Raw genomic sequence first — 23,033 nt, forward strand, 5'->3', positions numbered from 1 at the left:
TGTTAACAAATCAGGATCATAAACCACAATATTGATTTGTTTCAAGAAGCCAAATTTCCACAAACCAGAGCTACCATAACTACTTCTTGGAAGTGGCTCTTGAGGAAGGAATGGAATCAATGAAGTACAGTGCCCCAACTGCAACTTTCCCAAGACACTCCAGAAGGTCTCTGTGGTCAAGCAGAGAAAGGTGGACCACACTCCCTTAATTTCTCTCCAAAGAAATGTCATCAACCACAGCAACAAAGTTAGTTTAATGCCAAGACAGGGCCTGGAGCAAGACTGGAATGTAATTAATAATCACTAGACGTCTTGTCTATGGTTTTTAGCTGTCAACTGAAGACCTTTTTTATTTACCCAGGCTTTTGAATTGTGTTTCTAATTGTGCTTTAAACTTCTTATTGTGTGTCTGCTCCAAGAAAAGGCGCGTGTTTTAAGAGGTTTGTCCTAAGCAGGTCCCAGTAACTGTGGGAGAAGATGGGAGGAGCAAACCAAAATAGGCAGAAAGAAATAGTGGATATGATGAATAAAGGTTTCTGTATGAATCACTAAATATATATTTCTTATGGATAACAGGGTAGATGCAAAAAATAGTGCAGGGGAATTTTACTAAGTTCTGTTTGAGAACCAATGGTCAGACAAATTGAGAAGTTGTCTTTATCGCTCATAATACATTACAAGTAAGTTGATGGAGGGTGGATTTTGAAAAACACTGGTATGGAAGACACTCATACATATGTGAAATGTATTCCAGAACTCAGGCAGCACCAGACTTTTAAATATGGAACTGTTAATATGGGACTTTGCATTAATTTGAATTTATAGCTGAAAAGCATTATTAGCACAGAACTAAGATTTACTATGCCAGCAAATAGACTCTTAAGAGGTTATGTACCTAGTGCTAAATAAATAGAATCACAAATCACCATGCTATGACAGAACAGTAAAACAAGCACACACAAAACATAACTGGCACATATTTTTAATTACTGGGGGACAACTCTCATACTCAACATCATCCCCAAGGCCAATAACTATTGAGTACCATTTCCAGAGACACCTAATGAAAAGATGTAGAAGACAGAATTATTCTCACCATTCAACAAAAGGTACTCATTTTCATGCTTCTTCTGCTATTCTCCCTCCCTACATTTTACTGTAAAAACACCCGCCTTTCTCCCATCAAACAGAGCCAAAGAGAAATTTATCAGTAGCAATTTGCACTTGACTGACTGTGATGCAATTATGTTGACTTTTAAGTATCTGCTTTGAAAGCATGTGCTTGGAGGACTACAATCCGGTTCCACTAACCAGAGAGATAAGAGCCACTTTCAGCAATGTGGTCAAATTAGTGCTGTATTATGTAGGCTGCCACATAATGCTAGGTGCTACTCTCAGGCTAGGTTTAAGGTCACTCCTGCTAGCTTCAAATGCCTAAATAATAAATTAAGTCTTGCTGTGTTGCTTCTATGAAGGTGTGTAATTAAAGCACCACACTGTTATTAAGTGTCTTGCAAGCTATCAGCTAATGTTTGTTTCTATTATGAACACACACAGGGGTGGCTGTTAAATGGCCAGGAACATGTTTCCATAGTCCCAGAAACAACCAGAAGAATACGCTCTTTCCTGCCCCCTGCAACAAATCTTTTCAACTGAAAACACACTTATTTGACAACGGATTAAAAGACAACAATGTTGTAAGGGCAGATGGGGAGCAGGGGGAGGATCAGCGCAAGAAACTGTTCTGTTTCCCAACTCCATTGATAGGGCACCTTTTAAAGAGAGTTCCCAAATTCAGGAAGATATCATTAGGGCTGCCATACACCTGGAATTTCCAGGACATAGCCAGGATTTGTCTGCCAAAAATGACATCTAGGAGATCTGTGTGTGTGTGTGTGTGTGTGTGTGTGTGTGTGTGTGTGTGTGTATTTATATCCGCCCTATACCCGGAGGTCTCAGGGCAGTTCACAGAACAAGATCAACATAAAAACCACAATATATATAATCAAAAGAAAAACAACAACACAATGCGCCCCCGCCCGCAAGAGGGCATAGGATGTCAATTTTAAAAGGGCATAGGATGTCAATCAGATCAACCAAAGGCCTGGTAGAAAAGAAATGTTTTGCCTGGCGCCTAAAGGTGTATCATGAAGGCACCAAGCGAACTTCTCTGGGGAGAGCATTTCACAGATGGGGAGCCACTGCAGAGAAGGCTTGTTCTCGTGTTCCGGACCTCTCAAAGAGAAGGCACATGAAAAAGGGCCTCAGAAGATGATCTCAGGGTCCGGGCAGGTTCATATGGAAAGAGGCAGTCCTTGAAGTATTGTGATCCTGAGCTGTTTACGGCTTTATAGGTCAAAACCAGCACTTTGAATTGGGCCCGGAAACTAATTGGTAGCCAGTGCTGTCGGACCAGAATTGGTATAATAAACTCAAATCATATTGCTCTGGTGAGCAACCTGGCTGCTGAATTCTGCACTAGCTGAAATTTATGAACTATCTTCAGAGGCAGCCCTACATATAACGCATTGCAGTAATCTCACCTTGAGGTTACCAGAGCATAGACAACAGTAGTTAGGCTATCTCTGTCCAGATAGGGGCGTAGCTGGGCCACCAGCCAAAGCTGATGGAAGGCACCCTGTGCCACCTCAGTCTCAAGCGACAGCAAAGGATCCAGGAGTACCCCCAAGCTACGAACCTGCTCTTTCAGGGGAAGTGTAACCCCATCATTTTGAAACCTGTTAAAATGTCCATGAAAACCCAGGCGTATGGCAGCTCATATCGGAAGCAAAAATACTTAATTTTTTATGGAGATTTTGTGTCCGGATTTTCACTTCTTGAAATATGGCAACCCTAATATCATGGCCCTAGACTTTCTTCATTTCAGACCTTGGAATAGACCTAGTATTTGGCTCTTGTTCTGCTTTTAGAAAAAGTCATATTAACTGTACCTGCGCTTCAAACCTCTGTGCATGAAGCAAAACAAATAAACAAAAACCCTTGCATCTGAACTTAGCTCTGATTGTCCAGGAAAAGGGGCATTAATTGAAAAAGGACCAAATATGTGAGGCTCCTTATTTTAGAGGAAAATACTGATACTGAGAAGAGGCATGATGGACCAGTATAATGTTATGAATGGTAAAAAGCAAGGACTAGGGGTGATAGGAGAGCCACAAGTTCCACATCATTGGCATAAAGAGAGTTAGTGAAGACAAACATCCCTATGATAAGACTTGGAACTCTGGTAAGACTAGAGATCATCCACAACAGCAGATTAACAACAGGCAAAAAGGAAGTAATTTTCAAAGCATAATTATCTTGTGAAATTTATTAACATAAGATTTGGCAACTGTCACAATTTTATAAACCTTTAAAAGCAATTAGACAAATTAATAGATAGATTTCTATTATTAGCAGCAATTAGCCATGATAGCTAAATAGAGCTTTGTGAGCACTGGCAGCATGCCTCTGATTCATGGATGCTGAAAGCAAGTAACAGATGATGGCTTACATGCTGCCCACATCCCACCCTACATCCCTTGTTTGTGCATTTCTGAAAGGCCTCCAGCTCCCCACTGCTGGAATTCAATAATGTGGATTAGATGGACTTGCTCCAGCAAGGTGATTCTAATAAAGTATTTTCAATTCACATCATCACAGCAAAAACAGAGGCATTTGGATGTTAATTTGTAGCATTTCTCTTACCTGTGACTGTGGATGAGTGCATTGAAAGCCAAACCATCACACCAGCTACTGGTGAAATTAACAACATTGACCTGTGGATAATTCTGAGTTGATTGACGGACCCAGCTCAGCAAGATCTTTTCACTGTTTGTCTGTTGCAGTCCAGCCATGATGTTTTTCATTACATCTTTGACCTGTGTTGGAAGACAGAATTTTTATCAGTAGCCAAGTTTATTTATCAAAGGCAACTCCCCCCCCGTCAAACTTGAGTTTCTTTTACTTAACTCTTAAGTACTTGAATACTCAGCACAGTGATCCGAAACATAAAAAAACACACAGGAGGATACTGAAGAAGCACTGGATTTTTTATATAAAAAGAAGAAAGGATCATTGCTCTTCCTACTGTCATTTTCTCCTTTCTTTAAATATGCAAGAGGATAAGCACGGTGCACTGGGGCAAATCAACCTAACTTTGACTTCTGCACTATTAGCAACATTTATTTTTAATTTGCAGTCAGGGCCGGATTTAGGTTTGATGAGGCCCTAAGCTACTGAAGGTAATGGGGCCTTTTATATGTCCAGCTGTCCTTTGTCAACAACAAACTGTCACTGTTTTTTTGTGTGTGTTGAATATATGCTATATGGTAATTTATGGACCTAATAGGTTTCTAAAGCCGTTTGCACATAAGTAAAATATGTATTTTATTGAAGTAATTGTTGAACTGAAATACAATTAAGAAGAAGTATATTAATAGTAACTTTATAATGGGATCAAAATAAATAAATTATGTATTACATGAAATCAATCAGTAGGCATAAGACTCATACCCTTAGTCTGTGCTGCGCGATCACCAATCTACAAGCACTCTTTAATATTAGGTAACAGGTGCAACAGCTTGACCTACATTCAACTGTGTTGCACTGCAGTCTGCAGCTGCATGCTACATCTTGACATGCAACCAGTCCATGCAGAATGTAGGCACCCTATATATAGAAATGAACAAACCAGTGATATTTTAGGGAGCAGGCTAGTTGGCGGGGCCCATTACTTACATCATAGGAGTCTACACAACACAAAATAAAACAAAACACTGTTGCTGTATAGGTTTGATTTTATTTGTTTTTAATCTTATATTTTGGAAACGTACATCCAGGTTTTTTTCCTTTAATTTTTTTGGGGGCCCCCAAGAGAGTGGGGCCCTAAGCTATAGCTTGTTTAGCTTATATGTAAATCCGGCACTGTTTGCAGTACCCAAAGAGGCCAAGAATTTCAACTGAAAATTTGCTGAACTGTGCCATCATGAAAGAAAACAAACACAGGCTACACATTTAATGTAAGTCACGGAAACCAAACCCTCGGAAGAGACGCCATTCCAGAGATGGGTTGCCACCAGAGAGAAGGCTCTATCCCACACTACTGCCCCCTGTACTCTGGGTTGTAGCTCAGAGGGTGAACATCTGCTTTACATTCAGAAGGTCAAAAGCTCAGTTACCGGCATCTCCAGGTAGGAGCTGTGGGAGACTCTTGCCTGAAACTGTAGAGAGCTGCTGTCAGTCTGTGTAGACAATACTGAGCTAGATGGACCAATGGTCTGACTCAGTATAAGGCAGCTTTCTACTTCACCTGGTGATGGGGCGATGAGAAGGGCTGTTTCGGGTTGTCTTAATGCAGGGGGCAGTCAACATGGAGAGGGGCGTTCCTTCTTACATTTGGGCTCAAATAGTTTAGAGCTTTATACATCAGTACACTGAACTGGACTTAGAAATGTATTTTGCAGTATTCTGAATATTAAATTGTCTGGTATTGCAATGAAATGACTGTGTAATGCTTTGAAAGGACACTGACCTCCTTGACTTTTCTCAAATACTCAACCTGGACACTAAAATTAAGTAGAGAACAGTCTCCTTGTTTCCTCTCTCTATCACTCATTGAAACATTAGGATGGATTCAAAACTGAACACCACCTGAAATACACAAAGTAGATATACCCCTTGATTATTAGGGATATATCCAAAAAATGTTCTGTGAATGACTGACTCACCTGCCAGTGGAGAATTATACTCCAGATCAATCCAAGAGTCAGTTTATGATTGCCATCCACGATATCTGTGCTGCCGATATTCACCAGATCTACCTGTCAGAGCAAAGCAAGGCAAAGCAAACTTAGATAAAATTATGTATAAAATGCAAAAACAATGAACATTAAAATAGAAGTTAAATGAGTTTACATTCCCAGAGTAATGGGCAAAAGAAACAGCTGCTGAATAAAACATAAGCAAACCCGTTAAAACCTACGGATTTGATAAATACATCAAATTAGGGCTATGTGGTTTTGTTTGCATATTTTCTACTATTTAGCTTTTAGTGGCAAGTAAACAATCCAGAGCATATTTCATAACCTGATCAAATAATTATCTGTCATAAAACAAATAGTACCAGGTATTTTAGGAAATTGCACTTAGCAAGGATGCAATTATTATATCACAAAATAAACATATGTTGCAATAATTAAAAAGAAAAAGTAATGCATATGACAACAGAAAATAATATTTATGGCAATCCAGCCACTTCATCAGCAATTAACATAGGCTCATTTCTTTCTCTGCCTTGTAAAGTTTTCTTAGATGCTTCCCATTCAGCTTTCAAATAGGAGAAGCTAACAGAGACATACCTGTACTAGACTGAAGAATCAAGTACTCAAAGTAACCAACTTAGTTTCATTTGTCATTCCTTTTATAAGGAAAATTCATTCCCAGGTCCAAAACGGCACACATTTCAGGTGAATTACAAGTAATGATAGAAATAAACCAACACCGTAAATGACTAAATCTAGCTATTGATCTATACTGCTATATAAGTGAGTACCCCTTAGCATACTCTTGAGAGTCCCATGGACTGCAAGAAGATAAAACATATCCATTCTTAAGGAAATCAGCCCTGAGTGCTCACTGCAAGGACAGATCCTGAAGCTCAGGCTCCAATACTTTGGCCACCTCATGAGAAGAGAAGACTCCCTGGAAAAGACCCTGATGATGGGAAAGATTGAGGGCACAAGAAGAAGGGGACGACAGAGGATGAGATGGTTGGACAGTGTTCTCGAAGCTACAAACATGAGTCTGACCAAACTGCAGGAGGCAGTGGAAGATAGGAGTGCCTGGCGTGCTCTGGCCCATGGGGTCACGGAGAGTCGGACATGACTAAACGATTAAACAACAACAACAACCCCTTAGCATGGGATTTAAATCACTGAATTATTTGAATATTCATTCAGTAGAACTTTCCAATTCCCTAGTTGAACAAGACAGCAAGAGAGGGATATTACTAGTAGTTTTATTCTGGAGATTAATTCTTATTTGTTCTTATATGTTCTGGAGATTAACTCTTATATGTTCACCAGTACTGACTGACATTTCAGCAAATTATTTCATTTGAGAGGGAGAACACATTCTATGGCTTTTAGAGGCACTGCACGTTTACAGATGGAAAGCAAGGCTTAGGAGATAATGAGTTGGAACCAGACTTGCTCCTGCATGAACCTCCTTCCATTTCCTACCTGAAACTGAATTTCAATAGAGCCTTACTGCCAGAGGAAGGCAGCAAGGCAGCAATTTTAACCGATTCTTCCTTCCCTCTGCAGTTCCCACCCACCATGCTATCAACCATGTTGTTTTCAAGGCTCTTCCAACACTATCAAAACACATTTGAACGCAAGTCAGGATCCAACCAAGCGGCTTCTTCAAGGCTATTTACTGAAATAATGCCTGATGTGGGATTAGCACTCTGATCTCCTGCATCCCATGAGATTATATTGGATCTTATTTATTGTAAAGCATACTCCAGAAGCAAATTTTCATATCTGTTTATTGAGTTCTCCTCAACTCTCTATGTGAGTTATGAATCCATGTAAATATTTACTTACATTGTTTTTCTGAAGGACTTGTAGTGCTTTGTTGACGTTGTTCAAGGCATGAACTCTTGTGGAGCCCCTTTCTTTACCCTGTGAATATGCATAGTGAGAAACAAGGAAATATTATATATTAAAATTAAAAATAATGTCTCACAGACACAAACAGCACAGAAGAGCCTAAAATACCAAAGAATGTCAATCCTTACTTCAGTAGTATATTTTTCTATGGCATTTTACAATGGCCCTACTGAATGAGGGCAACAGTGTGACAAATTCAGATTGTTTTAATTATAACAGATATTCTTTAGAAAAGGCCAGTTGAGGACTGCTACCAGGGAACAGCATTAAACATACATGATATTCTCTAAGTATATATTTGAAGTTTGCCATATTAACAATATATGAGCATTCTTATGTGAAAAAAATGAACACAATAAAAATGGGTGGTGGCTGAAAGAAAAGAGAGTGATGGATTACTAATAGTCCCAGTTAACCCTTTTATTGTAGACTCTGTCACAGTGCTAGTAATTTCACATTCACGACAAGATTTAAAATGTCAGGAGCTGTGACTGCATAAAATATATATTTCTACAACTTTTATTATAAAATCTAGTTTTGAAATTTAGAGTTATAACCTTCAGCTACTATCCCTGCTTCATCTTTGATCTGAAATGGGGAAGAATGCCTTCCATCATTTTAACTGAAGGAAGCCTACAGTTAATGGCAATTATATTTTAATAACATTCTTGCCTAGCAAAACAAAACTTTTTTGAAGTTTTCTGTGGGAAACATGCAAGCTTCCCAGTATCTGCTCTCAGTCTGCTGAGGGAAAAAGAAGCAACTAGATTAAAAAAGAAGAAGTTATGTATAAAGATGCAGTGGACCATGCTGACAACTAACCTATTGATTTATAGATTTATACACCACACAACAAACAAATGACCCTATCCAAGCAAGTGCTTGTGTGAGGATGTTTGGTTGCACCAAGGAACTTTTCCTTCTGAGGGATTCCCCCCAACCCTCTGGGGCAGATTTAGACGGTGTGCAGGGGAAGTGCAGAGAGAGGAGAGAGAGGTGATGTTGCACTGTGCAAGCAGAAAGCATTGCACCAGCAGAGACTCAATGCATCTAGGCAGTGAATTTGACACATTCATAAAACAGCATGAAATACTTCATCAACTTCTGGACAGTGAAACACAACAACCAATGACTGAGCTGTACATCAGAAAAGGTCTATGTAAGCCGAAGAGTCTAAAAGAAAGTACTGATGGTGCTTGCTTAATAATATTAACAGGCTAGGAGCTCCACAGCTTAAACACAACACAGTAACTGTTATATGTCTTGTAGAAGCAAAGCAAACATCATGTGGCACCTTTAAAAGTGTCTCTCAGGCTTATAATAGTGGTAATAGCTTCTAACTATTACTGTTGTGCCCCAGAGTGGCTAGGGCAACCCAGTCAGATGGGCAAGGTATAAATATCACCCTCATGCATTTATGTGTACAATTTGAATTACTAAGGAGGTAGAGAAATAGTTTGGAGACTAAGGCTTGAATTCAAAGCTGTGGTTTTTCCTAAGTGCTCCTTATTCAAATTTCTCCCCAGATCTTTGAGGGCTCAGTAATTTGCGGTTGTTTCTGAACTGCAACTGATATATTCAGAAACATCCAGTACCCTATTTTGTTTCAAAACTATTTGCATGAACAAACACAGCTTGTTGCTGCTTTTGGTTAATTCACCATCTTCCCCTCCCATTTTTGTCTGGGTATTTGACTAGCAAGGTCTCGTGGGGGAGGGCAAATAAGAGTTGCTGTTTTAAGAAACTGTTCCCCACAAAACCCCAAATTCACTACTTCATATTGTACACAATACAGTCATACTACTTTATTAGGTGCTCAGCCTAACATGTTCCAGTCCTATGGTTCAATTCACGTTCTTATAATCAGTAAAAATTCAAAGTGCTTCATAAAGAGAAAATGGGATTTTCAAGGACCAGAGATCTATGAATATTAATTTCACAATATAATTCATGCACTCTAAAAGTCAAATCCAGTTACAACCATAGTGGGTACATCATAAATATGATTGCTGGACTACTTCTGGCTGAAAACATGTATACATACAAGCTTTTGGCCCGTAAGACCTTCCAGGAGCTCCAGGAGCCTTCGTCCATCTTGAAAATCATTGAAGAGATCTTCTATAGGGTATGTACCAAACTACAATAAAATAAAGTAAAGGTTGTTTTATAATGGAGCATTGTGAATTGCATGCTAAGCTTCTTAATATCCTATTTGTTGGTCAGAGGAAAAGCAAAAAAGATAACCCTTTACAACCTAGGCATTCTTCTTAATTTGAAGATTCTTTTTTAATGAAATGCTTTATTTTGTTACTAAGAGTTTGTACAATCCAGAAAGCGGAGTCAGTTAATTTGAATGGGGTAAAAGCAGGAAGACTATAGAAGGCAATAACATTTATGTCCCACTCTTTATCCAATGAATTTGGAGTGGCTCCCAGGCCTCCCATCCACCTCAGTTGTTGTACTTTATGTCTCTTCTGACCCTTCTCTAACCGAGAACTCTAATCTGTAATGATTACAGTAGTAAAGTCATGTTTTCAGCAGTGTCTTGGCTAGCTCTGAATATATCCTAATGGGGCCAGCTCCAGAGGAGACAAGGCCCAATACAAAGTCTTGCTTCCATTGTCTCTTTCAGCATGGACATGTGCCGCAGGCCCCAGATATTTGTGTGCATGCGTGCGTTTTTCTTCAATAAAAAAAAAAAAAATCAAGTAGCAGCTATGAGGAAAAGAAGGTGGTTGCTGCAAACCAAACTCAGAGGTCACAGTGAATAGTAGAGAACAGGGAAGGCCTCAGCCATTTCTCTACTGAAATTAGGCACTCCTGAAGTAGCATGTCTGTAACAAAAATTGCTTTCATAGTTTTGCAACATGCACATGTATATAATATTATAAAGCTGTAAAAGTAGTCTTCTTTCAGTCTTCCATTAAGATGTCTTATTTTTTAAAAAATAAAATGTATAATTAAAATTGATCCCAGACAAAACTACACAATAATATGGGAGGTTAACTACAGAGAGGAGATAAAAACACAGCATGGAAGTATCTTCAGCAAGACATTTTAATTACAAGTGTGTTACAAGTAAATCTTTAAAGAAATGATTTTGAGGAGATTGAAAGGCAACCTTCTATTAATCATCAACTAAATATTACATAAGGTTCCCTATGCTGCTGCCACACATTCTAACCTGAAGAAGAGCATGCCATTTGTCTGGCAGGGAGGTAATTAAGTCGCCTTTCTGAAACGGATTGAATGTCTTCAGTGGATCGACATTGCAATAAGTCTTTAGAAACAAAGGATTTGAAGAGATGGCAAAGAAATATGTTGCATTTCCAAGGTCACTGGAAAAGTGTGCATTAAGAAGTGAGAAGCTTTTGGAAGAACAAACTAATATATTGAAATGCCATTTTGAACTCCTGATGCGTACAATATCATCTTTATTTGCAATTGCCTTCAAAAAGATAGACAGAATTATATTTTTCATTCTGTACTTGGTAAAATAAATATTCAGTTTAATTTAGCATTTAAAATGTTGGTTAAATAATATAGATGGCACTTTAAAATCGGCTATAACAGCAGTGATATTTTATGCCACCATATGAAAGTTTCTGAAACCTCCCTACAGTCTGCACCCCTCCCAGTCTGGTTGTGATTTTCTTTGATTTCTACCTTAATATACTAGGTAGGGTATGGTTCAGGAGAGGGCACTGAAGAGAAGCCCTTAGGTCCTTGCCATATCCTAATGATCTCAAGAACAACCCTCCAGAGCTTAGAGCAGAGCTTTCCAAACTGTGTGTCATGACACTGTAGCGTCTTGGCTGCAGTGTGTAGGTGTGTTGCACGAACGTTCCCCAAGCTCCTCCCGGGGCTGGAAAGTGGTTAGTTTAACCCCCAGTTTGCTAGTAAAACTGAATTACCATGTTGCGAAATGATGCATGTCTAAAAAGTGTGCCACCAACATGAAAAGTTTGGAAAGCTCTGGCTTAGAGCCTTATTCAGCTCTAACGTATGTGTATACATAAAGGAGCATCTCCACCCCCATCGTTCAGCCTGGACACTGATCCAACTCCAAGGGCCTTCTTGCGGTTCACTTGTTGCAAGAAGTGAAGTTATAGGGAACCAGACAGAGAGCCTTCTTGGTAGTTGTATCCACCCTGTGGAACATCCTCCCTTTATATGTCAAAGAAATAGACATATCTGACTTTTAGAAGACATCTGAAGGCAGCCCTGTATGAAGAAGTTTGTCATGTTTGAGGTTTTTTTGTGCTTTAATATTTTGTTGGAAGCCACCCAGAGTGGCTGGGGCAACCCAGTTAGATGGGCAGCATATAAATAATAAAATTGTTGTTACTTTGTTTCAGAGAGTTCCAAACTATGCTCCAAAAGTGAATTGGCATAATGGAATTATTTGTGTTGGTTCTGCCATCATAAATAATGCCAGAGATGAACTCAAACGGGGCCAGCAAATTTGGTTCTGAATGTAGAAAACTACCTCCTACTGAGTCAGACCAGTGATCTACTCATCCACGTCTTTCCCAGCCTTGCACTAGAAATCCTTTACCTAGTGGTTCCAGGGATTGAACCTGGAAGCTTTCAAATGCAAAGCACATAATGCCTACTATATCTCCTCCTCCAGCTTTCTTTTTGTAGCATGTTTTCAGCCTTGAATATAACATGACTTGGATAGTGGAAGTAGGAAACAATACCAAATCAGACTAAGACAGACAGAGAAAGATTTAATGGTAAGGTAAGAGAAGACTCAAATGAAGGAAGAAATTGATGTGTGAAACACACTTACAAAGAACCTCAAATATATCAAGGAAAGCCTTTGAAATAAGTTCCTCTCTCCTGGCTCAAGCTCCTTGATTTAAAAGCGAACACAGGGGCTTCAGTATCCCACTGCAATAATGTAAACACTGCTGTGTAATACCATCTCCTTTCTACTGAATAAAGGTCAAATCACAGACACTTTTGTTGCTTTCACTGATGTGGCTGGTGGCTGCGATTACTAATCTTTACATGATAGAGAGGGTGGGTGGGAATTACCAAAAGGCTTTAAAAAGAAGAAAAAGGCAGCTGAAAAGATGCAACAAACAGGGGAGATAAGATGTCAGATAGAAATGAAATTAAACCTTTCGCTCTTCTGCAGATTGAAGGAGATGTGAACTCTACCTAGAGAACCCAAAGGAAAATGTTTTAATTCACAAAGGAACTTGCCAATTCCCCACAAGGCAATAAATATGGCTTTTCCTAGCATTTCTAAGGTCAGGTCACACATAGATGCATAAAGTTAAAACCACTTCTTACTGCAAAAAATTTGGATTGAAAACCTTGTTAAAAAAAGATGTTCATATATAATGATAAGCCATAGTTCTACGCTTAATAAATCATACTGTGTAAACAAACCATGGAGGGGATAGCTTAATGTTACGTCCAAACGCAAGATCATAGTTTGTTCTGCCCCAACTTCACACTTGCTAGCTAGTCTTAAACCATGGTTTGTTGTTGGTTTATGGACCAGGGAGCAGAAAATCATGATCCTGGATTTGGACATCACACTAAACGATCGTTTGTTTACCTGCTAACACCAAGGAGCAGCAAAGTAGGAACAATGAAGCAAATTATGGTTTATTAAGACTTAGCTTACTGTCACATGCAAATACTCAAATGCCTTCTCTCTTTCAAGTCTTTAATTCTCTTTCTCTGAATCTCCTCAGCGTTCCATCACTTCTCAAAGAGAACTATTTAGGTCCCTACTGAAACTCCTACTTACAAAAAAGGGCTGTGTTTTGGACAACCAGCAGGAAGCTACACTTTACAAGGTTACGGACAGTTTTTTATCAGTTTTTATCATGTCCATAGTGGAATCATAATAATAATAAAAAACCCAAAGTGACAGCATGCCTTACATCTCTGGTACACACAAGCTCTGGAAGTAATTAACTTTCCTCCATTTTTGAGGACTCCTTCACACAGCCATTTTCCCATGGCACTATTCCATATTGAAGTGGTGCATGTGTATGAGACAACACCACAACCATGTGAGTGAAGCCCACAGCATGGGTCTTCCTCATTTGGTTGCTATTCTTCCTTCCCAGTGGGATGTCAGACAGACGGGAAAGTCCCAGGTATTTACATAGATATGGGAGCTCATTCCATAGGCATGGAGCTACCATCTACCACAAACCACACCGGGTGTTGAAACCACCAGAAGCATCTCAATGCAGGTGATGGGTAAAATTACAACACAGAAGGCATCGGTGAGATGTTACCTTCCTCTCTCTGCACTTCTATTATGTTGAGAGCTTAGCTAGAGGTGTGTGTGTGTATTTTAAGAAGATATGAATTTAAAAAGGTTGATAGACTTTCAGCTAATCAAGCAGACATTTTCATTAGGGGTTCATTGAAATTCATGCCTAGAACTTAAGAAGAACATTACATTATGTTGAGCTGAACAGAGGTTTTCAGTCAGATTTAATAAAAAGGAGATTGCAGACATGTCTGTGGTATATGCTTTTACCATATGATAATTTTTTTTTCTAATGGGGCGGGAATTGTTCACCACCACTGTCAAATAAATAGTGTTCTATTGAATAATTTAAAGGTTTTTTTACTATACATAAGAGAATTGGAAAGTTGCTGACATAATATATATTTCATAAGACCTTTTACAGAAAGCTAGATTGCGATATAAATGCATTTTCTAAGTGTTTCTACTTTCCAGAAGTAACAGGGGCAAATAGCTACTTCCAGAAAGTCACACTTACAATTTCGTCTACAATATTTTCAAAAAGCAGCAGTTTATTTGTAACATATACTACGAGAGAGATGACTTTGTTTTCCTGTATAAACTCTTTTGACTTGAGTAACACTGTGAATGAATATTAATTTGCTGAAGATAGGACTTCTGGATTCCTTACCCTGACCATTAAGTTCAGTCGTGACCGACTCTGAGGTTGCAGCGCTCATCTCGCTTTATTGGCCGAGGGAGCCGGCGTACAGCTTCCGGGTCATGTGGCCAGCGTGACTAAGCTGCTTCTGGAGAACCAGAGCAGCGCACAGAAACGCCGTTTACCTTCCCGCCGGAGCGGTACCTATTTATCTACTTGAAATTTGATGTGCTTTTGAACTGCTAGGTTGGCAGGAGCAGGGACCGAGCAACGGGAGCTCACCCCGTCACGAGGATTCAAACAGCCGACGTTCTGATCGGCAAGTCCTAGGCTCTGTGGTTTAACCCACAGCGCCACCCGCTTCCCACAGAGAATACTTTTTATCCTATTCACACTAGTCCAATACTAAAAAATGTCCTCTGATAACTGTGTTTTATTTCCTGAGACAGATGGATGCCAGCAACACGTATCAGAACATCTCCCTTAAAGGAGCTGAAGTGATAACCAACCTCTCTCTTTTGTGTAATGTTAGGTACTGTTGACTACACCTCTTTATGCAGTTAAAACATTCTAAAAACTCATATGCATTATAAGATAGTGGAATATGAAACATCTTCTTTTTTCCTAAGCAATCAGGTTAAAGTCCCGTTATGCTAGTGGAAATCCTTTCATAGGTTTCTGCTTATGCAACTATTTAGCTGAATACAGACCAATATATTTATCTTCTCTCCTCCCATTTTTCAAAGTTGTTCTGAATATGTAAATGAATTATTTTCCTCCATTGTGGAATTAATTTTCTTGCCCTGAAATTAAAGTATAACTGGTCATGTTCATCTCAATGCCTGTTACTATTCAATTAAGCAGCTGAAGTTAAAAGGTTAAATTGATTCTGTTTAGTATAATTAAAAAAATTATTCAATCAAATGCATTCCTTTTAATTAGACAATCTATCTTAATAGCATATCTAATACCATTGTACTAGAATAAAATCTTATTACAAATGAGCTTTTCTAGTTTCAGTGTTTTCCATTTTTAATAAGAAGGAAATTAGATTAAGAGCAGACAACTTCTAAAACATGATATTGCTATCAGTTCAGCAGTCTTGATTATGGGGAATAGGCATGAGCCTATCAACTAATGGGGGCAAAGGCAGGGACTGAAGAAAAGAAGGCAAATGTCCCTTGATGGATGGAAGTCTGTAAAAATCTAGTCATGTACTTATACATATACCAGTAACACAACTATGGATGAAAGGTTTACATGATTTCTTTGGATATAATTGTCATAGATGACAATTATTTGTTCTGGATTTCAGTCAGGCTGATCATATGATACCATTATTGTACAGAGTGATTAGATGACATCCTTTTTCTACACATTGAATTGCTTTATAGTGACTTGTTCTCATAAAAGTTATCCAGAACGAGACGCTTTAAAAATAAAATAAAAATGGCAGGCTCAGTATGAGCTTCATATCAGAGGGTTGTTGTTTTTAAAGAAAACTATTTGATTTGAGAAAGGCAGGGATCTAGGAGATACTTAGTGTACCCGTGAGATTTCTTTTTTATGTTCCTTTGAGCAACAGACCTTTGGGCATTCTTACAAACTGCTTAGGAAACTCACCTCAGAATAAGATTAACAGCACAAATCCTGTATGTACCTACTTAGGAAGAAGTCTTGCAGAGTTCAGTTAGAATAACTTCCAAGGTAGCAGACTCCAAAGCTATTTGCCACAGAGGACAGGGAAAATGACAGATGCTTGAGAAACACATGTTCAAAGTTCTCATGGAACTAGTTAGATGGTTCTTTGGGTGTTAAACACGTGGATTTAGCTGTGTAATACCATGGAGATTTAGCACTGCAATATCAAACATCTTTACTCAGAAGCGCGTCCACTGACTTCAGTGGGACTTAGTCCCTTTTGAAAGAGCAATCCTAAAAATAATCCTGTGGAATTTACACGGGGTGAATTTAAACTGGGATAAATACCATATTCATTCATTCATTCATTCATTCATTCATTCATTCAAACTACTGCAGTCTAAGATAACTCAAACCTTGAGGGGGGAAACAAGTCTTTAAAATAGTTTGATTTACACCATTCTTTTGCCAGTGTTAATTCTGCTTGATTACAGGGTCATGTGACTAAGCTGAAAGGAATCTGAATTAAGTGTGTCCCCTTGCCTCACTCCTGCCATGCCCCTGGAACACCTGTTTTGGGGGACCTGTTTTGGTATGTTATGCCACAAGCCCAGCTGAGCTGGGGTGAAAGACTTACACTGGTGCATCTCCGAATTAGCAAGGATGAGGAAATTATGCCAGCTGAGCCACAAGGTCCACCTATTCCAACCTCACTCATCCCAGCAGTTCTTGAGTTTCAACTGTTGGGGAAAATGTGCTTAAGACGACCATCTAAGTGCCGGAGGTATTTCAGGGTTAAGATCTAATTCAGTGAATCTACCTCTTACATCTTGAAAACCCATAATACCCACAGTTTTTCTAACCACTGGATTATACAGAATATTATACAGAAATTTAATACTGTCAAATGTATAATGCAAATGTTGAGCAAAGGTCCATTACCCATAAATAAATATATAAAATGAAATATTAAACAGATGTAATTTGATATCTTTCTGTTTATTTTGCAATGAATATATTTATCACCTGTTCCTCTACCATGTTTAGATATCATATTTCTTCTCCCTTAGAATATGGTAAACAGATTGAGAAGTGTTAGCATACTACAAGGAACAGACAAAACAAATATGGAAGAAATTATAACATTTAGTGCTGTCACTGCAGGATGCAATAGCATTCTGCCAGTGAATGACTGAGGATTTGAAAATGATACCATCAAATGAATGCAACCCTTTGAACAAGAAGACTTAACTCAACTTTTGTATGTTGCTCACAAATTTCAGCTTGTTACAGAGATTATATATATCCAAAATAGCCACGATTAATAGAGTTGTAGAAAGAGAAACAGGTTTGCTTTCTTCTAAAACTCTAAAACCCTCTTGCGGTAGTCATGGATATCTCAGTAAAAACATCAACCCAATGTATTGCAGTTGTGAAAAAGTCAAATTCCATGTCAGGGAATGTTAGGCAACAAATCAGAAACAAAATTGTCAATATTGTAACATTTCATATTAGTAGTGTGCACCAATCACAAGATTCAGTTCAGAACCTGATTTGGCATTGATTTGGCACAAAGGAGGAAGACCTAATTCATATGATGAATCTCTGGGGTTTCTAAAAATGGAAAATGCGCAGCATAAGGAACAAGGCTGAAAAGAAAAGCAAAAGAAAGAGGAAAGAGTGAGAATAACAGACCTCTGACCTGAAAACTGAATACAGTGGGAGCTCGGGTTACATATGCTTCAGGTTAGATACACTTCAGGTTATAGACTCCACTAACCCAGAAATAGTACCTCGGGTTAAGAACTTTGCTTCAGGATGAGAACAGAAATCGTGTGGTGGCGGCACGGCGGCAGCAGGAGGCCCCATTAGCTAAAGTGGTACTTCAGGTTCACAACAGTTTCAGGTTAAGAATGGACCTCCAGAACGAATTAAGTACGTAACCAGAGGTACCACTGTATACCAATGTCATCTGTTTCTGTTTTGTGGCTAGTAAGGAATTGCAGCAAGACAGATTAGAGGCAAGTCCCATGCCTGCAATTACTAATGCTATTAGTGACAAAGGCCATTTTTCTACAGACTTCAAGAGACCCAGATCACTCATCAAATATTTTTGTTGACAAGCCTCATTGCACTGGTTTTAAATTAAAATAAAATCATTCCGCAGTACTTCACTTAAATGACAATAAATACAATATGGAATCCAAAGCCATGTCAGCAACAGCAGGTCATACAACAGAGATGCAGACACAGGGAATAGTCCCTGTGGCAGATCCAGGGGTCAGCTCTGTCCATATAACTATTTTGGCAACACTATTACCTACCTAATCATGTAATCCATGACACCAAGGAATCATTCACTTACTCATATTCCAATATCATATATGCTGTAATATGCCAGCAGTGGAATTCTGCACTCAGATAGGATAAATAGGCCCATCTCTACACAAAAGAATAAGTGGAAACAAATGGGAGCATCCACAAATGGAAACAAATCCAACTTGTGTGTTCCATCAGTGCAATGATTCCAGCTTACACAATGGAACTCCCCACCTTCTCCCCCAATACATGCCCCCTATACATGCCCCACACCCTCCTCAAATCTCCCCCAAAACAGATTTAGAGGATGTACAGGGGTGGAGAGGAGTTCCACATTACCCAGTGCTACATTGGCTATAACCCCATATCTGCTGTCCAATATGGCAATATTTCTAAATCAAAGAGGGAAAACATTTTAACCTTCCAGAATACTCTGTTACTGACTTCAAAATAAGCACTCTAGAGTAAAAAACAACAACCCCAAAACTTCTAATGGGAGACTGTGGTGTGAAAATGATGGATCACAACCCGTCTCAGAGTCTCACTTGTGGACACAAAGGACTTTTAACACATTATGTGTGTAAATTGGTTTACCAATGCCACATTGTCTGTGCCATCAAGAACCAGTTTGTGAGTAACCAATGTGAAGTGCATAATTATCCCAATGTAACGCTGTACTGTTTTTAACACTTGATTGGGAGCCACCCAGAGCAGCTGGGGAAACTCAGCCAGATGGGCGGGGTATAAATAATAAATTGTTGTTGTTGTTGTTGTTGTTGTTTTCTGCATTGCCCCTAGACCCCAGAATGAAGACTTGCACACAAGACACTTAAGAGTAAACGTTTGCAATTTCACTGACAGAACAAAAGGGTCTGTGATAGGGAATGAAGCACCTGTGGACTGAATTATGGAAGACAGAAAAATAATTCCTAGCTGAATAAAAAAGTCAAGTAGCGCATCAGATGTTAATTGACAAGGAGAGGGAGGGTGGAGTTTTCTTCTATGGGAGAAAGCTCCCCATTGAACACTGAAGGTGATGTGATAAGCAGCCTGGCCTCCCTCTCATCCAAGATAAACCCCACAAGATTTATCCTTCCAGATAGGGGTGGGACAAACTCCTTCTACTCACAATAGGCAGTGTAGGGGCCTTTCATTTTCTTCTTTCCTCACATTTTACAACCGCTTCCAAATCACACTTACATCTCAGGATAACATTTCATACATCTGATGAAGCTAATTGTACTCCACAAATATATATGCCATAATAAATGTGTTCGCCTTTAAGGTTCATTTTGAATTTAGAGATACAATAAAGGATACTAAACAATTTAGAAGTGAATGCACCAAGTACTAGTTCACATATAAAACGATTCAGTCAAATTTTCTATGCTTCTGTGAAGGAAGTAGTGTGTGGACCATACTCAAGTCACATACCATCTAACAGTCAAAAGCCACTTCTGCAGTGTAAACCATATGCTAGCCAGTTTATTATGTGACAACTCTAAGTGGCCACCTGTGGCCTCTGGAGCCATAATAAGCTGATTATTACCATGATCTTCACTTGCCTAACATCATGATTGCCTGTAGAAGCATAGTATTATCCCCCACTTAACATGGCACTGATAGTCAGTGGCACATAGTTAGATGTACCATCCGGAGAGTTTTGAAGCTGCTACTACAACAAAAGAGATAGCCCAATAGATATTAATATTTGCCAGGAAATCTCCAGCTTACGATGAAGCAAATGCTATTGTGGCTGAAAGCTAAATAACATCAATCAGAAGAGCATTCTCTTTGCACAAATTAATTGTCTTTGATATAAATAGTAAAAGAAGAGATGATAAAAGGGCCAGGGTTTCATCACAAAAAGGCATTCACATCCGAATTGTAAGTTACCACTTTAATGGTCTTTCATCTCTTGTAAGTAGTTCAAAAGGATGTTTTATCTACACACAGACACAGACACACACACACACACACACACACACACACACCAGTGGTGTTTATGTGCCAACTACGTATTGAATACTGCTTTGAGAAAGTTTTTGAGTACTAGATTGCTGAAAATTCAAACAGCTATTTCTCAAGCTTCTCTCTCTTTTTTTGGTTCACAGACATTTTGGAACAGCTGTATCTCAAGTGATTTTTCTTGAAGTAGGTATTGAATTCATTTCAACACCATTCAGAAACTGTGGCGTTCAAACTCATGTGAGCCAGCCCCTTTGGAAATAATCTCTACAGCTTCATAACATAGCTGAAATTGCTTGTAATTGTTGTGATCAGTTCTTACAACATTCAAGGCAGTATGATTAAACTCTGGTGGCAAAGTCAAAAATAATCACACACTTTATCCTTGGATGATGATAACACTTTACAGTGCTCCCAATAATAACTGCTCCATACTTCATAGTTGTCAGACAAGACAAGGCAATCTTGCTCTTAGACCTTGAAGTTAGGTCCCAATCTTGTACAGAGAAGCATCTGCATAAGACACCATAATACCACAGGGTGTCACAGCTTCCCTACACAAGAAGTTACATTGTTCAGAAAACACCCAATAAAAAAATTAAGCATTTTCTTGTCTGCTGCACTATACACAGCTTGAGATTTCAGAGCTACTTGGAACATTTTAAAGTACACCATTGCAACAGTTTAACATTATGACCAATTTAAAAGCATTTAGAAGAAACAGTATTTATTAAATTGCAATGAAGGAAATCTACTCTTAGGGGAAAGGAGGAAGAAGCCATGTGTTTTAGCACATGATACAGAGCATTTTCTTTTAACAATTTGAAGCATGTAATTGATTTTCTTCATCCCACTTTCACCACCAACACATGTCACAGGGATGATCTATCTTGTTTATCAACAGCACATGATGCAAGAAATTTGATGAATGTTTCAGATACATAACTACTTTCCACCAAAGTAATATCATGCACCCAATAAAAATGCCCTCTTTCCAAACAAACAAGCAAACAAAAAACGGGGAAAAACAAATTAAAATCAAGACATGAGGAAGAATTGACTTCTTATATCCTTGAAGCCATGTTCCCTGCAGATAATCAGAATATTCAACAACAGAAAAACATCTTTTTCAGACACTGTTCCTACTGTCCTGGGCAAACATCTGTGCTTCATAGCATAAAGGAGCTATAGTGAATCTAAGTTACAGTCTCATGTTCTAATAACTTAGATTTTTGTATTGACTAGTCACAGAACAAAACGTTTATATTTTGGATTTTCAAACATTAGCTATAAGCTAAGACTCAATGTAGTCCACCTGCTAGTATACGTCAACTGTTTAAAAGGACTAGAGACAGAACTAATACTACACAGCCAGGTCTCGCCTAAGACATTTTGTTTCCTGAGGCAAAGCAGCAAATGCAGCTTCTTCCCCATGAAGTGAAGAGGTACAGGATCCAAGGCTAGCCAAGCTATTTTGGCATCTGAGGCAGAAAAATACTACAAGCAGCTCTCTCACCCCCTTGTAGTAACAACAAGAAAATAAGAATAATTCAGTATAGTGGTACCTCGGGTTAAGAACTTAATTCGTTCTGGAGGTCCATTCTTAACCTGAAACTGTTCTTAACCTGAGACACCAGTTTAGCTAATGGAGCCTCCCGCTGCCACTGCACCGCCACCGTGCAATTTCTGTTCTCATCCTGAAGCAAAGTTCTTAACCTGAGTTACTATTTCTGGGTTAACAGAGTCTGTAACCTGAAGCATCTGTAACCTGAAGTGTCTGCAACCCGAGGTACCACTCTTTTCTGTTCATACAGTGCCTAGCTAAATGCCTACAACTATTTTCTGCAACCAAATTCCACTGCCTCACTCTGCCTAAGGATAGGGCCAGCTCTGTATGTATTAGTTTAGTTGCTGCTACAAGGACAGGAAGAGCCTCCCTGGGGACAGCACTCTGAAGAAGAGGTGAAACAATTGAGAAAGGCTTCCCCCTCAGTCATCACTCACTGTATCTCATGTGGCATGGACAATCTCTGATAGCACCAGAATTCCTTTTGGTGCCATGATCTCTGTATTTATTTCAAGTATTCTACCCTGTTCTTCAGCCAGAATGGCTTATAAAGATCAATATTAAGGCACACCTGTGCCTTTCTCTGTGCACATGTGAATATGCATATTGATAATCATTACCTATAAAGGAAAGAAAAAAATATGAGAGCTGAAAGCAAGGCAGGATGCGCATGCACAGCCTTGTGAACAAAGTCTGGAGCTACAAAATGAAAGATGTTAATTCACCAATGCTGCTCTGTAAACAAGATCAGATAATTTGGAATGCCAAAATCTGATAGGGAGAATATAAGCATCCTGAGTCTATATAAGTAAGTGCCTGTCAATCCTCCATAACCTGAGCTCAAAGTGAGCATAAAAAAGAGGAATTGGTTTCAAAGCCTGCTGTTATCAACCTCTCCTATTGACCTCAGCAAGGTACAGAGCCAACCTGCACAATAAAAAAATCTAAAGTCTTCACAAGAGGCACATAAGCTAAACACAA

The 23,033-nt window shown here is 39.0% G+C and overlaps 1 protein-coding gene and 1 long non-coding RNA gene across 21 annotated transcripts in view; one reads left to right on the top strand and one right to left on the bottom strand.

Annotated features, from left to right (window-relative positions):
• DMD (dystrophin) overlaps window positions 1–23,033 on the bottom strand; it is a 991,104-nt gene that overhangs the window by 662,555 nt on the left and 305,516 nt on the right. For all 20 annotated transcript variants that reach the window (XM_083734089.1, XM_083734109.1, XM_083734093.1 and 17 more), the window contains exons 3-6: window positions 9,715–9,807; window positions 7,605–7,682; window positions 5,727–5,819; window positions 3,706–3,878 (exon numbers count right to left, since the gene is read on the bottom strand). In XM_083734089.1, coding sequence (XP_083590215.1) covers window positions 3,706–3,878; window positions 5,727–5,819; window positions 7,605–7,682; window positions 9,715–9,807 — 437 coding nt within the window. The remainder of the gene's footprint in view (window positions 1–3,705; window positions 3,879–5,726; window positions 5,820–7,604; window positions 7,683–9,714; window positions 9,808–23,033) is intronic.
• Window positions 1–23,033, top strand: part of LOC310842606 — a 438,867-nt gene that overhangs the window by 308,954 nt on the left and 106,880 nt on the right. The window lies entirely within an intron of this gene.

This window comes from Podarcis gaigeae (genome assembly GCF_964106915.1).
Source record: "Podarcis gaigeae genome assembly, chromosome: 4".
Lineage (NCBI taxonomy): Eukaryota > Metazoa > Chordata > Lepidosauria > Squamata > Lacertidae > Podarcis > Podarcis gaigeae.